Genomic DNA, 18011 nt, shown 5'->3' with positions numbered 1-18011 from the left:
GACTAAATTTAATGGGTTTTCCTTTAAATATCCGTCAAATCTGCCAGCTCACAGAGCTATCTAAGTAAGTCATGGCATTATGCTTTTTTTTTCTGGACCGGGGGTCCTTGGACCCCTTGGAGGTCCCTGGTCTCTGTAGGCTGAGCTGCCAGAGCAGTGTAGGCTCCGGACAGGCCGACAGGGGGCGCTGTCCACTGTGGAGAAAGCGTGGAGGAGAGACGGGGCCTGGCCTGGGAATTTGCCGTCCGCTTCCCATTCTTCCTATGCAGACAGACACACAACATGGCGGACTAGAATAGTCGGCCGACGCGCCCGGATACAGCGGAGAACCCGGAGGACTTAACATCCACTAAGACCGATAAAACACCGTTCGAGGGCACCGTAGGCTGGGAAGAGTGACGCACTCCTGGAAACTGCCACCACCGCCTGGATTCCGAAGATTAACTGGGAACAAAGTGTCGTCTCTGTGTCCTGGATCGTGTTTCCCTCCTCTCCTATCACCCAGGTCCCCCCACCCCACTCACACTCTCGGTTCCAGGGGTGTGGAGACAGGGGCCGGGGCTGAAAAACGTGGAAGGGAAGACGAGGATAAATTCCTAACTGGGGGGTTTCCCCCTATGATTTCCCCCGGCCGCCGCAGGAGTTGTGGTGAGTTTTAGTTGTTTTTTTTCCGCGGCGCCGTATCCGAACCCCACTTGTTAAAATGTCAGTATTAGCACGTTTGCTCCGCCGACACTGCGTCACCCACAAACACTCACTTTGTCCCCCACATTCACGCTCCTGCGCCGCATTACCCGAGACCTGCAGGCGCACGGAGCTCCGGGGCCACCGGGGTCGCGTCCGATAGTTGTGGAGAAACGCTCCAACCTTTCCAAAGTGGTCGGGAGGGATCCTATTTTTTCTGACGTTGGGGGAGCTCTGGAGAAAAGGGGGGGACCGGGAGATGAAAGTCCGGCTTTGGGGACGCCAGCGCCGGGGCCGGGGCTCTGGCCGTGGCACAACCCGGGCTTCAGTTCGGGCTGCTCCCCTGGAAAGTACATTTTATTGATTAACGCTTTGTTATTACACGTTCAGAGAGGGTGTGGAGCTGTTGGGTGGAGGGGTGGGATTGTGTGTGTGTGTGTGTGGGGGGGGGGTCCTTACAGCACCCGCAAGAGGAACTGGGTCGCCACAACACGAACATGTTCGGCCTGTCAAATCACAGCGTTCACCTTCCACATGCTCTCTGCTGGCCATCCCAGCCGAGTTTCATCTGCACCCCCTCCAGAAGTTTAGGTTCTTGCACTCTTTTTTTTCTTTCCTTTTTCACGCTCTATCTTTTCTTCCAATGGTGGGCGTCACCTCCAAACCGCCGTCCATCCAACGTCCGCTTGGGATTGTGCTGCAGCCGATATTGTCCCCGGGGTGGTGCCTTTCCCCAGCCGCCGGGAGACGCGGGCCTTCCCCTCCGATTCTGACCCTGGCCCCTGGAGCCGTCGCCTGTGTCATATCTGAGAGGAACCCTGCCTCGTCTGCCTGACTCATGCCTGGGCGAGTTCATTAAAGTTAACTCGGCTTCCCACTTCCTTGTGCGTGGGGCCTTGCGAGCGCGGTGGTCGAGCCTGACCTGCCCCTCTGTGGCGAGGCTGCAAACAGCCACACGGTGTCCTGTTCAGGACATGGCGCGTCGAAAGACGAGCACGTCGACCAACGGTATCGGTTCCGGGTGTCGGTCATCCATTTCTGTGAGACATCGGGCCGACTCCAGGTACTCCAGGTACTCCACGGCGGATCTGGGCCAGGATCCGGAGAGCGTTTCACTCGGCAGCAGGAGTGACGCGGACCTCGCTGCACTTTTCGTGGTTGGCCTGGTTGCTGAATTAGGCAGGAGTGCAGGTTTAGATTCAAACTGTTGCAAACTGCTCCCCTCAGCCGGCGTTTTTTTTTTTTTTTTTTTAAAGCTACCTTTGGTTTGTGACATTACGCAATTCCAGCACGCTGACACAATATTGTGCGCTGGCTTTCAGGGTGCGGTTGCACCCAGGCATATTTTTGTTTCCACCTGTTGGGCGGCATATTTTTCTGAGGAATAGGGCTATTATTCCAATTCTGTCAAAATAAAGAGCACTCGGGGTGTCACGAAGCACAGTGGAGGCCTGATTTCAGCCATGTGACATGGCATTCAGCCTTAATCACATTTATCTTGTGCACTGCAGGAAATGAACCTGCGCAATGACTAACAATTCATGAATCGAATGACTTGCCAGGCTGGGAAAACTACGCCCAGTGTCATACAGCTTCTGTCCGTCCATTTTGTGAATTCAGCATTGACAATTTCTCAATTCTCGTCTTTCCGTGGTTGTAACCTCCTAAATCGGATGCGTGACATCTGATCCGTGGGTCAGATTCTGCGTGGGCTGATTGACACTCCAATAAAAACCTACTGTTCACACAGTTTGCCGCTGTATCCGCAAATCATAGTTGTAACTGGGAGCCAGAGCCAGAACCACCACCGCCTCTGACCTCAACCTCCTCCAAACAGGACCGTGCAGCCCTGTGGCCCAAAGAGGCATGTTTTGAAATTCTCCGTGGAGGGAAGAAAATAAATCCCAAACGAGGCCTCGGCCATGATGCCGTGACGGTGCAGCGTGGCATCGTGGGTAATCTGGACATCTTGAACGTTACATTAGCGCTGAAGTTTTGCTGTTTTCAGAGCAACTCGTGGCGCTTCATTAACTCAGCGAAGCGATGCCAAACTGCGTTCTGCATTTTACAACAGAATGGCTTCAGAGGAAAATTCCAGGTGCCTTAACCGAGTTTTCGCCGGAATAATGTCGTATTCTTCTAAATGAAGTGCAGCGAAAGACGCCCGGGAATGTGCAGTCGCTGACAATTCAACAATAAGCCACTTTTGGAGAGTTTTTATTTTCATATTAGCTTATAATCAAGTTTCTGCTGGACTGGTGGTAGAACTGAAGCAGAACATGCAGGAAGAGTTGATGTGTGACATCGGGGGGGTCATTTCTGGTTTTAGAGTGTAAATCACTGCTAACGTAGCAGCTATCAAGCTCATATTTGGGCTCATTGTGCACCCCCCCCTAAAAACAGTTTTGATGTCATACATTTCCCTTGGCTTCAGCCTCTCAGCCAGTTGGGCCTCTACTGTTGTGCACTGATTGTTTGAGTAAAAGCCCGTAGACTTGTTTAAATTGAGGAGATTTTTGGGAAAAGCTCTCAGACTGTGATGTTTTGTCTCAGCTGATTGCTTATCTGGGCCGCCGGGCTCAGGAGGCGAGGAGCGATGAGTGCAATAGGACGGTCGCTGCAGATAGCAAATCTGGGTTTTTGGCCTTTGTCCTGCCACTTTGGCCCCAAACTGAGCGTCAAGGTCATAGTGGCTTCTGTGGGAAGACCGCACTTTGCACCTCCACATCCTTTCTGTGTCCAGTGTGGGAACGCTTGAGAGGCCTCTGGCACGCTGTACGAGAAACCCCACAATGAATCAGAAACAGAGCCGGGCTTCACCGACCCGACCGCTGTTGCGTATTGAAACCAGTCGGTTTTCTTGATCTCTTTGAGCAGCCTGGCGGAACCAAATTGTCATTATGGGCTCAATAACAAACGCGGCGGTCGCGCTTGCACCCAGCCATGTTTTGCTTCGTCTTTTCATCATCTCGCCGTGTCGCGACGGGAGCAGAAACCACACCAGCAGGGAGCTGTAACCCTCAGGAAGAAGGTCCAGAAGCGGCGTGGCTGTTGGCTGTGGCACCGGGGACGTATATTCTGTGGTCTTTTTCCAAGCCAGAGTCTGCTTGGCCTTACTTCTGTCTCCCGTGAAGAGAAGCATTCACAGTATCCCTGCCCCCAACCCCCCGCTCCCCCTACCGAGACATAGAAACAGTATTAATATGCCACGAATGTAGATAGACAGACGAGCATTATCTGGCGGCACGGCGGTGAGGGAAACAGGATGCCTTGCAGAAAGCCAGAGGGAAATCTTTTTCTGCATGAGCGTTATCGTCCCCTCGACTGCTGTTGTCAGATTTAGCCTCATGTTCGGTGAGAAATGGAAAAAGGCAGAAGGGTTTGAAGAGGCGGCCTTAACTGTTCAGCGAACAGTTTAAAGGACAAAAACCAAACGGCTCACTAAAGCAGTTCCCCGCCTGACTTTCCTGGCCGCTGCTCCCACAGATTTGATGGATTCCCACTGTTGCGCGTAGCGGAATTGTATTATTTTTTGCTTCGTTTTTCTCTTCATGTTTCACAACTTGGCGGTTCACGAGGACGCCGCAGGTCCTCGTAGAGTCTGTATCGCAGGCTGGAGGTTAAAGAAAGTGAGATGGATTCGAAGCTCGATGTTATTGGCGTGTGACGTGAACCTGTGCAGTCAAATGAGAGGAAAAGCCAGTGTCCATTTCCTCCAGTGCCGCCAGTTTGGCTTTTGATCCACCCACCTTGGCAGACAAACAGATATATTGTTAATTTTCCATACTGCATTAAAGTTTTTTGATATTTTTTTATTAGTATTTTTTGCACTTTCTTTGTGTTTTATGGGGGCGGACGTGCACAGTAACACAGCATTTGTAATAAATTACCGTGGCCTCTGGGAAGGAGCTCTCCTCATTCTGTCCGCCACGTGCCAGCATCATGTTTGAAACACACAGGACTGACCTATAAAATCTAGATTAAAACGGTATAAAACATGGCAAAAATGCCTCTTGAACATTTCACTTTGATTTACAGACAGCTGGTTCTGATCCGCCCTGAGCCCCAACGATTACCCGACCTGGATGAGATCGCGCCGTAGAGTAAAATGCGCGCACGCTCGCATTCCGGCTCTCTGCCGTGGAAGCGTTGTCATCAAAAACGCTGGCTCGTTACCGACGCCCGTGGATGAAGACTTTTAATGTTCGTTGTCTTCGCCTTCTGAACGTTGTTGTGCGAATAGCGGCGGCCGCAGCCTCAACAGTGGAAGTTATCAGTCTGGGAAAAACCCCAGCGATGCATTCTTCAGCAGCGTGAACGCCATCAACATGTTTTAGTGCATATATGGAAGGCGGAAGACAAGATCTGGCGCAGTCAACCAAATACTGGTTCTAGCAGGCTGCTGCTACTTAGCATTAGCGCCTTTGCTCATGAACCCTGGAGTTCTTGTTGGATTCTGCTTCCGGAGATTGCCGTGATCTCGGATGACATTTGACAGATTGTGTCGTCGTGCATGGTGACACATCATCTTTATAATATGCGGCCTGGACCCGAATGGTCCCCCCCTGGCCTGCTTCTGTGATGCGCACGTGTCACTTGAAATACTGCTGAGAAGAGTGAGCGGCGAGAATGCGTCGCTCAAATTGACACCATATGCCACCGGCATCAACGGGACGCGACGCCTCTGTCATTTAATAAAGCCGGGACGGGTGTTGTCGGTGGAATCTGGCTGCTCCGCCGGCTTTGTCTGGGGGAAATAAGTCACCTGATGACACAACGCGAGTGTGGAGGAAAGAGCGTGCATTCACCCGCTCACGGACGCACATCTGCGCATTTTTCTGCTGGAAACGGCGAGATGGAGTTTAGAAAGCGGTCCGAAACCTTCGCGGTGTTATATTTGGCCGACGTTACAGCGGCTTGATCAAAAGAACGCAGTTTAAAAGTGCTAGAGCGAATAAAGTGGAACCTGGCAGGTCTTTGTTCTTTTTATAAGGACGTCTTGATGTGTGGACCCTGGCGCAGCAGTATGGACTAACAAGACAGCAAAGCACGCGTCTTGACGCTTACGTCCTATATCGTCTGGATGCGTACCACCAGATAATTGAACATCAGTGGTTTCTTTGTATGGAGTCTCTTCACCAAACGCCTTGAGTATCTTTTTAAGATGCCACTGATGGCAAAATAAAGTCTAAAAATGGCACCAATGAAAGCACTTTCCTGTCCAGCGTCTGTTGAATAAATGATGTCCTCTCCAGTAACACGTCTGAAATGCATACATGTAGAAACCCCGCTGCTCATCTGGAGGCCCGAACGTGTTCAGACGCATTTTCTAAGCAAGAGAACCTTCTGGGCCTCACCTTTTAGACGTGCTGCATCTTTTATCATTTACATGTGAACAATGTTACATCATTGAGTCATACGACATTGAATCATGCTTCGTCAATAAAGGCTGAACAAAGTAAACGCTCATTGATGAGAATCACTTTGCAAGAGGAAATTCTTAAATATTTTCCGAAGCCGTCGTGTTTTTTGTTAATTGGCGTCAATAATGAAAACACTGTAAGGTTGCAGTCCTAAAGATTGAGCTGACATCTAAAGTGGGATTTTTAAAGGTAAAATAATGAGAACCCATGTTCATATCAGACTGGCAACTGGAGCCATCAAAGCTTTTAACGCCCAGTTTTTCCCGAGGCCGCGGCCGCGGTAATCCTCCGTGTAAAGCATCGGTGTGCGCAGCAGCCGGGCAGCGTTTGGGTCGGTACAGTGTGAAAGTATCTGTAAGCATCGGCAGACTGTCTGGATTAGTTCAGGGTCGAAACCACGAGATTAGATCCAGGGATTATCACAGCTCAGTCGGGGAGACGACGGCTTGCTGACCCCTGAGATTATATATAAATGACAGCCTGGCTGACCAGCAGCAGCCCTCTGACCACCGAGGCAGGGAGGACGGATGGGGACGGCATCGCTGTGGGAGGCTCAATGGGACAGTAATTCTGTTTTGGTCCTTCTCTCAACGGCAACATGTCAAATGGGAGTCCGCCATAAAGCCTTTTATGTTGGAATGGTTTCAAACATGGGCAGATTTAGAGGGATTTGGGGGGTAATGCCCAAATAAAGGTGTCTAAATAAACTGGTTGTGTTTTAAATACTTGTGTCATATTTCTTTTCTGGCTGCTGACTGATAATATGACTATTAATATTGATTTTTGAATACTAAATTATTAATTGCTGCTTTCTTTCTAGGACTGCGAATGAGTGATTGATGCCCACTCTGCTTCTTGAGGTAAGCGGCAACAACATAATCCTTTGTTATGCAGTTTTATTATCTTTATTATTCCATCCCTTCCTAACATGAGACTGTGGGATTAGGATAGTTTTTTGTTTTTTTTTAAATCCAGAAGATTATGCAATGCATTAACCCCGAGTCTTTTGATCTTCATAAAACAAATCTGTGGTATTTGGACTCTATTTTTTCCTGAGATTAGAGGTTGTTTTTGACTGTTCTCTCATTGGGTTGGTTGTGCTTCCTCCACATGTAGGGCAGAATGGGTGTGTGTCCCCTGCTCCTGCTGCTCGGTCTCGCCCTCAGGGCCTCAGCCCAGGATTATGTCCCCATCCCAAGTAAGAAATCCATCTTATTATACCGCAGAACCCCTTTTCTCCTCTTGTCTGTAGAACTGATGATCCGGGATGAGGAAATTTCACATACTGAAGGTTCACTTTTGAAATATTACCACAAAGGAGCAGCATATGTAGTCATTCACGGAAGGTTAATTTGCATTAGAGCAAAGCGGATCAGGACTACATCCGTCTTTATTTCCTGCTCTTTCGTGAGTCCTGACATGAAACGTGAAGAAAAGGTTCCTTTTTAATTAAGAAAACTGCCATTAAGGCTAAAGAGCACAAGACTCAACAGTAGATTTTGTTTCCAGGTCCTGCGAACGTCACTTCCAAGCCCGCCGACCCTCCGGCGACCTCCCCTCTCAGAAGTACGGTTGCAAGCACGCAAGTGCCCACCACTCCCCCCCCGACCGTCTCTTCCACCACCGCTGAGGCGGCGAGGACGACAACGGCGACAACAGCAGCCGCACCGACACCAAGCCCAGCCAGCGATGGCACCCTACTACAGGCTGATCCCAATGCCACAGGGCGGGTGCTACCCATTCCCCCAACCCCAACGGATGCCCCCCAGCAGCCCCCCAATGTGGAAACTGCCCTTCCTCCCGCCACAGATGGTGAAGACAACACAACCACAGTGACCCCCGGCACCCCGACTCCAGAGACTTATATTGATGAGAATACAGATGTGGTGCCGGAGACCACCGTAGACCCCGATGTGGGGTTCTCCACAGAACCCAGCCCTCATGGTGAGTAATGTAAAATTCTATAGGATTTGGAAGTATTTCACTATTTATTTGGATCTTCCTGTTGCCATTAAGCATCAATATGTCCTCACTAACGTACAAGGTTGAGTGATTGAGAATCAGTCAATCAAAATAATTAATAAAGCAGTATGGAAAGTGGCGGTGGACAAAAGTGCTTACACACAATAAAAATAAGAGACGTGAGTGAAAACAGGCGTCAGTCAAAGAACAATAGAAGGAGACGTCAAATAATGGCGTATATGGGGCTGAAGAAAACGGGAAAGAATGGGGAAAGTGAGGTTTACGGTCTAGACTTGACCTTTTAATATTTAAATACGTTAACAGTTTTGTGCTTTTAGGCGCCGTCGTGGCAGTGCTGGAAATATCCTTACGTGACACACCTGCATTAGAGCAGTCATCCAAGAACAAGAGCACCCAAATTAGATGCCTGACAGGCCTCCTTTTATCAACCGCAGCTTTTGATGCTTTCATGCATGTGCAAAAGTCTGGAAATTGGAAGTTCTTTAGCTTCTCTAAAGGTCTTTGTATTCAGACCGAATGCTTCCCGCAGCTTTGTTTTAAATAAATGTCACATGTGCCACACTAATAAAAAGACAAGCCGCAGACGAGATGCTTCATTGATGAGGAAACCCGACTGTCAGGACATCAGCACATTCTGAATCATTTTCTTTCGGTCCAGCTTAGAAGGGCTATTTAAAGACTAAAGGGGAAGTGGAAGAAGGTCAGGGAGGCATTGTCTATGCATGCCAACATAAATGGATGTGCTCTGCCTTTTTCATAACATAATCAGTTTCCATTCATAGGCGTTATGTAACTGCTCCTTTTTGTTTTTTCTTTCTTTAATTCTTCCAATCTACATGTTTCTGTAGGGCAGCTCTGAAATGTCCTGACAGCTGAGACCGAAATTAGAAAGTGACAGGCTGACATTTCGTAGTCCTTCCCCAGAAAGTGCATATGGAGCTTCGGGTTAAATTAAACTGTTCTTTTCCCCAGAACGTTTAGAATTTTCTGCATTTTTCTGTCAGCCAGTGGAACGGCTGATTCTGTTCATGCGTTGTTGCCACGGTCCTCTAGAAAAAAATGCCTTTTGTTGTCAGCTAGTGTGTCTTATTGACCAGTCATCAGCACACAAACACAGCTGTGTGTGTGCCTGGCCAGTGAGTGTGTGTGTGTGTGTGTGTGGAACTCATCTTTTCCATGCAGATGTCATGTCCTTTGTGCTTATGTTTTGTGAAAAGGTCATCAGGAAGACTATAGGGTTGCCTTCAATCAGTAACTCATGAAGGCAACGAGTCACTGAAATTGTTCAGCTATTCTAAATGTGCCGGAGGCGTCGTGTAGAACAGAAAACAAGCTTTAGGTTATATCTCACTTATAAACAACAGCCACCCGACCGACAGTCGGCACCGCCGCCCCAGGTCCTTTCTGCCTTATACCTTGGTGAAAGCATTTAACATTTCCTCTGAATAATTCACGTGGACTTCACAGCAATCGTTCTAAATATTTCAGCATTTTCTTCCATCACCCAGAGTCGTCCTGTATTTCCATTTATAGAAGCCTGAGCTTGACACTCGTTTAAACTGTGATTTAACAGCCTGTTGCACTTTCGCAGAAATCTCTAAGTTTGGGTTTTCTATTTTTCAAATTAATAATTAATCCGCAAATTTTCCCTCAGACACGACAAGCGCTGCAAAGTGATGCTTTAGGGCATGCATGGAATTTTTTTTTTTTAAAAAAGGTCAATTTAACAGTTGTGACTTAAACCTATACATAAGGATTTCTAACCATTTATTCTCCTGCTCCTGAAGACAACAACCAGACCGTTGACATGCCAATCATAGCAGTCATGGTGGCCTTATCGTCCCTGCTGGTCATCATCTTCATCATTATCATCCTCTACATGCTCAGGTCGGTGACGTGCGGTTAACGTTACTTTCTGCACAGATGCAACACTGAGCTGTGTATATGTATATGTCTATATCTTTGTTTTAAAATGGACTTTGGTGCATCTTTATTGACAGGTTTAAAAAATACAAACAGGCAGGAAGCCATTCAAACTCCTTCAGGCTGACCAATGGTCGTTCTGATGACACAGGTAACACATCTGTATGTGTTTAATCTTCTGTTTGCGTGTGTCAGCAGATGTGAGTGTTCGTGCCTGTTCCTGTTCAGTTATAGCCACTTGATAAAACTTGTTAATATTTTTTTTCATGATAAGAATGGATTGATCTTCCTGAATGTTTTTGCTCAGCGTCATGACCTAACCTGCAGGGCCACTGTTGGAAGCCTTAGCGTTGAACCGCAGCGCCCCCTGGTGGGCGCGTTCTAGAACTGAAGGTGTTGCTTGATGTGACCGTTTGAATCTCATTTTCCTTCCCCATGTCTCCTGTTTTATCTCCACCTGTCTCACTCCTATTCCTTCCCCCCTCTCCCTTCTCCTCCCTTCCGGCTTTCCTGGCACAGAACTCCAGAGCGTCCCACTATTGGCCCGTTCACCAAGCACAAACAGGAAGTACCCACCGCTTCCTGTTGACAAGCTGGAGGAAGAAATGAACCGCCGCATGGCTGATGACAACAAGCTCTTCAGGGAGGAATTCAATGTATGCCATGCTTAAACACACACCTTCTGATAGCATTCACCCTGAGGGTCACCTTTAACTTGATCCCTTTCACCTAAATAACTCCCATTCACGAATAATTAAAACCTAGAGTGATCTAACAATGACTTTGGAATAATTTGATAAGCATATCTTCTGATACGTGCTTGTGTATGTGTCTGTGTGTGCAGGCACTGCCAGTGTGTCCCATCCAGGCATCATGTGATGCGGCTTCCAAAGAAGAGAACAAGGAGAAGAACAGATATGTCAACATCCTGCCATGTAAGTCCTGATAATGGTGCAGATTTGGGGTGAACCAGTGGGAGCATTGATCAGCGTGAAACTTCTGGCCGTCATTTTACAGCGATTTTTAACGACAGTAACGGGGAGCAAAGGCAATGTACCCTCATGTTTCTACTGTTTTCTCTGTCAGACGACCACTCCAGGGTCCATCTCTCCTCTCTGGAGGGCGTCCCCGACTCTGACTTTATCAACGCCTCCTTTATAAATGTTAGTATAAGCAGTCTTTTCTGTCTAGAACCTCAAGTTCTTTAAGTGTAATTGACTCTTACAGCTCTTTGTTACTTGATTTTTCAGGGCTACCAAGAAAAGAATAAGTTTATTGCAGCACAAGGTAAAAACTGTTCCAGGATATATTTACCAAACAAGCTGCCTCTTTTATTAACTGTATTACTGAGCGTCGTATCTGTTGTGATCTCCCAGGACCGAAGGAGGAGACTGTAAATGACTTCTGGCGGATGATCTGGGAGCAGAACACAGCCACTATTGTCATGGTGACCAATCTAAAGGAGAGGAAAGAGGTAGGAGTGCTGGCATCTTTATCGTGAAGGAAGTTATTAATACAGCTGCAATTTTTACCACCTTCAGTTCAATTAAATAAAAAACAATCGTCATTCAGGGGGACCATTTCATATCTTTATGTGTGATAAGATATTAAGTAATAAGTAAGATTAGCTGTTGTTTTATATGCATTTTTTCCTCTAATGTTACACAATTTTCCAGCCTGTTCTGTTGGGTTTCAACAGAGCCGTCAAAGTGGTACATCTGGTTCCACTCCATTTGTTTTCCACAAAGGAAATGAGATGAAGCTCTGAATGAGGGTTCAGTGTGTGTAATCCCTCTTTGTTTTCTCAGTGCAAATGTGCCCAGTACTGGCCGGACCAGGGCTGTTGGACCTACGGAAACATCCGTGTGTCTGTAGAAGACACGATGGTTCTGGTGGACTACACCATCCGCAAATTCTGCATACAGCAGGTAAGACCTGAGAGCAGCTTATGAGAGGCCAGGAAAACATTTTAAAATAAAAGAAATACCCACTTGCAGCTTTCTCTTACTGGCTGCAGCCGATGCTTTGACCTGACGTGGGTGTGTTTCAGGTGGGAGACCTGTCTGGGAAGAAACCTCAGAGGCTTGTCACCCAGTTCCACTTTACCAGCTGGCCAGATTTCGGGGTGCCTTTCACCCCCATTGGCATGCTCAAGTTCCTGAAAAAAGTGAAGAATTGCAACCCCCAGTATGCCGGAGCCATCGTGGTGCATTGCAGGTAGGTGGAGCAGCGATGGCTGATGTCTGTTGGTCTGTCTGGACCGTTGTTCACTCCAGCTTTGCGTGTCTGTCAGCGCCGGCGTGGGGAGAACGGGCACCTTCATTGTGATCGATGCCATGCTGGACATGATGATCGCCGAGAGGAAGGTGGATGTGTTTGGCTTCGTCACCAGGATCAGAGCTCAGCGCTGTCAGATGGTCCAGACGGATGTAAGTGTCACCTCTCTTCTCATGGTGATTGGTTGAGTTCCACTTTGTTCTTCACCCTCTTTTCTCCGCCCCACAGATGCAGTACGTGTTCATCTTCCAGGCTTTGCTGGAGCACTACCTGTACGGAGACACGGAGCTGGAGGTGACCTCACTGGAGTCCCACCTGGCCAAGCTCTACTCCCCCTCACCTGGAGCTGGCTGCGGCGGTCTGGAGGCTGAATTCAAGGTCTGATTTTGAGTTCCTATTTCCTCTCAGCCTTCACTCACATTCTCTCTACATCAGAATCCGACCAATCCCAACTCTAATGATTTCCAGAAACTGACCTCCATCAAGATTCAGAATGATAAGATGAGAACGGGCAACCTACCCGCCAACATGAAGAAGAACAGAGTCTTACAGATCATTCCATGTGAGTGGTGGAGCTACAGGATGGATTCCTGTAAATAGTGAAATTGAATCAGGGTCAAGCATTATCTCTGTCTCTAACAGACGAGTTCAACAGAGTGATCATTCCGGTCAAAAGGGGAGAGGAGAACACCGACTACGTCAATGCCTCCTTCATTGATGTCAGTGTAAAAGCACAGCTCAAATCAGATTTGTTAGCTTTTACTCGGGGGGGGGTTAAGTCTCGTCTTATTTTTTCTCTCGCTCTCTTCCATTGGGATCACAGGGTTACCGTCAGAAGGACTCCTACATGGCGAGCCAGGGCCCTCTTCAGCACACCATGGAGGACTTCTGGAGGATGATCTGGGAGTGGAGAAGCTGCTCCATAGTCATGCTTACCGAGCTGGAAGAGAGAGGGCAGGTGGGTGGATGTGTGCGCACTCAAGAAAGGGGCAAAAGCATTGGTTCTCTCCAGTTGTCTCTGTCTTGTGGAGCACAGTAACCCTGACCTGGTCCATCTCCTGCAGGAAAAATGTGCCCAGTATTGGCCCAGTGACGGCACAGTGGTCTATGGTGACACCTCTATTGAGATAAAAAGGGAGGAGGAGAATGAGAGTTACACGGTGCGTGACCTCCTGGTCACCAACAACAGGGTACGAGGTCAAAAAGCAATACTTGGAACTCTTCGCTGAGCACAGTTTAATCTGCCCTTCCTGCCATTCCCCGTTCCTTCAGGAGAACAAGGCCCGCGCGGTGCGTCAGTTCCATTTCCACGGCTGGCCAGAGGTGGGCATCCCCACCGACGGTAAAGGCATGATCAACTTGATCGCAGCGGTGCAGAAACAGCAGCAGCAGTCGGGAAACCACCCCATCACGGTGCACTGCAGGTGAGAGCCCTCAGCCTGCTGCTGCCTCCATGAGCCCGCCCATCCACCCACCCATCCATCCATCCATCCATCCATCCATCCACCCATCCATCCAGCCACCCATCCATCCAGCCACCCATCCACCCACCATCCAGCCAACCAGCCATCCAGCCATCCATCCATCCACCCATCCATCATCCACCCATCCATCCACCCATCCACCCATCCACCCATCCATCCATCCATCCATCCATCCACCCATCCATCCATCCACCCATCCATCCATCCATCCACCCATCCACCCACCCACCCATCCATCCATCCATCCATCCATCCATCCATCCATCCATCCACCCATCCATCCACCCATCCATCCACCCATCCATCCATCCATCCATCCATCCATCCATCCATCCATCCATCTCTTCGATTCATTGCTCTGATTTATTCTCTGATTTATCCGTACAGTGCTGGTGCTGGTCGGACGGGGACCTTCTGTGCGTTGAGTACGGTCCTGGAGAGGGTGAAGGCAGAGGGCATCCTGGATGTGTTCCAGACGGTCAAGAGCCTCAGACTGCAGAGGCCCCACATGGTGCAGACACTGGTGAGGCCTCTTTTGATGTTTCCACCTGTCCAAGCAGCAGCAGCAGCAGGGGTCCCTGGTCCCCCACCCAAAGGAGACTCATAGTTTATTATTGTGTTAGCACCTGAATTCATGACACTGCAGCTATTGCGTTGATCTCATTCTTCTCCCTCCCACCTCTCACTGGATTCTTCTAAAACTACCGTTTCTGTGTCCCCTCCTCCTCCTCAGGAGCAGTACGAGTTCTGCTACAAGGTGGTCCAGGAGTACATCGATGCCTTTTCTGACTACGCCAACTTCAAGTAGGGACCATCCGAGTAGGTGGATGTCCTCTCGTCCTCCAGACGAGCCTAACGCACCCAGCAGAACACACATGCCTACACGATAACCATGCAGAGAGCTGCAGCGCCCCACCTGAGGGATTTTTTTTTTTTCCTTCCCCAATTGAACAAAAACTCATCACAACTTGACCTGTGGATGGGATCAACTGCCCGGAGGAAAAGGGAACAGAGCACTCCAGCCAAAGAACAGGGCAGTGAAGTTGGATGGTGAAAGTAACTGAGATGCCTTCTTGAATATTTTGTAATATTCTTGTTAATATCACCCCTCACACACCCCCCCCACCACCCTCCGTATAAATTTGTATATATACTTACTGTGTTGCATCTTTTCACTTTGATTTCAAACACAGTTTTGAGTTTAATGTATTTGTATTTTATTGGTAAAAATATATATATATATAAATAAATAAATATATATATAGTATAAATCAAAAGCTTTGGATGCTAACGTAGAAAGAAAAATCCAGAGTCAACCTTCTTTTTCCCCCTTTTTTCCTTCCCCCCACCATTTTTAACCGTGGAGACTTCAAACACCTTTATCATAAAACAGACGCACAGTAGCAACACGTGGTAGCAGAATCCTGGATTCAGGGGCAACGAACAACAATGCAACACAAAGAGGCCACAACAACAACAACAAAAGCCATTTATGTGGATCAATCTGGCCAGTTACTGCAGTTTTTTCCCTGCTAATGTTCTAGAGGGGCAAAGGTCACCCACTCTCTCTGCATGGGCTCGGATAACACCCTCGGAATCGGAGCCGTTCCGCCTCTTTCGTTTGGCGTCGGGTGAAGCGATTCGCTGGAGACAGACTTTACATGCTGAGGTTCCTCCGTTAAAACATTCAGGGCTTTCGGCGTCTAAGCTCCTGTAGCCTCACCAAATCCTGGACAATGACCTCAAAGGACCAGAACCGGTCCAGAGTTAATGTAAGCTCTCCAGTTGACTTTGACAAAAATCAAGGATTGAAATCAACAGCTATTTCCCACCATTTTTTGTTGTTTACAGACACATGTCAGTATTTCTCTTATTACATTGAAATGTTCTGAATGGCTTCACTTATTAACTGACATTTTATTCTGCTTATATCAGCCTTGAATCACTGTGCTGTACTTTTACTCCTGTTAAGAACAAGATCTCTTTTTTTTTTTTTTGCTTCACACTGTCGGCATTGATGCAGAAGAATGTTTCTTTATTGGACGTGCTGTTGCTAGCATAGAAATGGGTGGTTTGTTACTTCAATCATAGAGGCGTTCCATGCAGTGGTTGCTAAACTTCTTTTTTATTATTATTATTATTGGCTGTACTGTGAGGACACCGAGACTTGAATTGTACGCGAGGGGGGGGTGCTTGTTGTTTGTTTATCCTGTTTTTGGATGAGGTCAATGCAGGGTTTTAAGAGGAGTCCCAGTTTCCACTCAGGAAATGACCCAATGGGACTTGTGGAATTCTGAGCCGCAGGCTCGCAAATGATATTCCGGTGACAGTTTTTAAAAAATGGACTCTTAACTAGGTTTTTAAGTGAAAGTCAGTCCCACAATTTTACATGATTTAGTCACATTACAGCTCGTGTGTGTGGGGGGTGGGGGGAAAGGCCGGGGGAAAAACAATCAAATAAAACCTGGACGCCCTCGAAGGGTGATTAATTTCAAAATTGATTGTTTGAACGCTCATGCACTGTTTGCACCAAAAGCAAAGCCTTTAAAATGACCAAATAAGAGCAAAAGTCAGAACATGGGAGGAATAGTCGAGCTCATGAGTAGCATAGTGTCGCAGCGGAGCTTCAAGTAGCAGATCCTTTAATCACTGAATCTGTCCATCCTGTCCGTTGTCCTTCTATTCTAGAGCATCACAAGTGCCCGCGCTCCTTGTCAGGTGCCATAGTGATCGAGTATTTGTGTGGCAGGTCCATCGTATCGGTGTATTGTGTGTGCTTGACTCATGTGATCACTTTGTCTCGCTACGTCCGAACAGCAAAATATGACACTGTGCCAACCCACGAGACCCACTATTTTGCTACTAAAGTGAAAAGTTAAAAAGTGCCTCACTGGTGTATATTAAAGGAAAACATCCTCCCTTTTAAATAGGGGGTGAAATTTAGTTTTTGTGTGATGACAAACGGCCGCAGCCAAGACCGTCTCCCTCCTCCTTCCTCTCACATTCCCCTCGGATTCCCTGATGGTGCAGAAGCCTCAAGGTCACTTTATTTTTGGAAACTAAAATTCCACTTTGTTTTTTTTTTTCTATCAAGAGTCTTTGTTCTATTCCATTTCATTCCTTTACCTTTGGTTTGAACAGCTGTGGGCACTTCAACGTTTAACCAAAACTCCCCCTTTTTTTTTTTCCTGGAGGATCCATCAGAAATGCGATCCGCACACCCCTGTTCAAAATCCAGTCATTCCTGGAGCCCCTGCCCCGGTCAAGCATTCCCAAATATTTCTCCATTCTGGAGCATCAGGCTGATGGAGACGCAGAGTCCAACTCTGCTCCTCTCTCCCCTTTTCTTGGCGTCTTGTCCTTTCACGTCTCCTGTCCTGTCCTCGCCGCTCCACTTTTGGACCCTTTTCGGTCACCGTTTGTACATAATGTAATGTTATTTATGTCATTCCTGTCCGCCGTCTCTGCTTCAATTTCATGCTCCCTTCTTTCCAAACTGTATATTGAACTGTATCGGGACCATTTTCTGTTGCATTAGAAATATGATGTTTTGGCCATTTTAAATTTGGTTCAGTTGTCTTTAATTGCAATGTTCTTAATTTGCCTAAGTTTGTTTCTAGTGTTTTGTTATTCAACATTTGAAAATGTGTGTATATAATTATATATATGACTAAAATTATATATAATTATATAATGCCAAATGGCCTTTTCTCAGCAAGATACTGTTCAAACATAATAAAGTGCTTGAGATTTTATCAGCCGCCTCTTCTCCGGGTCCTTAAACGCCTTATTGACGCAATGACCACTCGACGCTCATTACAGCTCGCTCCTCCTGGATGAAGAACGATGGGACGGAGCTGCCGCATAATTGGCAGCCTGGGCTTCATATAGATCAGCGTTCAACCCTTCACCCTGATCAAATATTCATGCACTTTTCCCCCTCAATAAATAATTCATTGGGTTGCGAGGACAGCAGCATCTGAAGACTCGTCAGGTTTCATGATTCTGGTCATTTTCCAGTAAACGGTCGTTTCCCACTTATGAAAATTCAAATTCAGAGCATCCGAGACTTTGAGTGATTTAAAGACGGTTTTACACGTCTTTAAGCGTCAAATTTAGAATTATACAAACATAAAAGGAAAATGTGGGAACTCATATTAATTAGGCTTTACACGCTTATCAGTAATAGAACAATTTGGTCCCTTTGTTTTTGTTTTTAAAGTTTGCTTGACAAGAT

General features: G+C 47.4%; 1 protein-coding gene and 1 long non-coding RNA gene across 2 annotated transcripts; one reads left to right on the top strand and one right to left on the bottom strand.

Moving 5' to 3' along the window:
- Nucleotides 1–229: 229 nt before the first annotated feature.
- Nucleotides 230–17529, top strand: ptpra (protein tyrosine phosphatase receptor type A). The gene is made up of 22 exons (XM_057030103.1): nt 230–648; nt 6928–6967; nt 7224–7305; nt 7617–8051; nt 9878–9977; nt 10091–10164; nt 10533–10669; nt 10858–10948; nt 11100–11176; nt 11264–11300; nt 11390–11487; nt 11822–11941; nt 12064–12230; nt 12307–12442; nt 12519–12668; nt 12759–12852; nt 12933–13009; nt 13114–13248; nt 13355–13480; nt 13563–13714; nt 14162–14297; nt 14508–17529. The coding sequence occupies exons 2-22, from the start codon at nt 6947–6949 to the stop codon at nt 14580–14582; spliced, it is 2520 nt and encodes an 839-aa protein (XP_056886083.1). The 5' UTR covers nt 230–648; nt 6928–6946; the 3' UTR covers nt 14583–17529.
- Nucleotides 4320–4902, bottom strand: LOC130524213 (uncharacterized). The gene is made up of 3 exons (XR_008950089.1): nt 4766–4902; nt 4575–4650; nt 4320–4433 (listed from the first exon to the last, which is right to left on the bottom strand). It is a non-coding gene; the product is annotated as an uncharacterized LOC130524213 (long non-coding RNA).
- Nucleotides 17530–18011: the final 482 nt, after the last annotated feature.

This window comes from Takifugu flavidus, chromosome 4 (genome assembly GCF_003711565.1).
Source record: "Takifugu flavidus isolate HTHZ2018 chromosome 4, ASM371156v2, whole genome shotgun sequence".
NCBI lineage: Eukaryota > Metazoa > Chordata > Actinopteri > Tetraodontiformes > Tetraodontidae > Takifugu > Takifugu flavidus.
The sequence above is the reverse complement of the archived record's forward strand: the minus strand, read 5'-3'. Positions and strand labels throughout refer to the sequence as shown.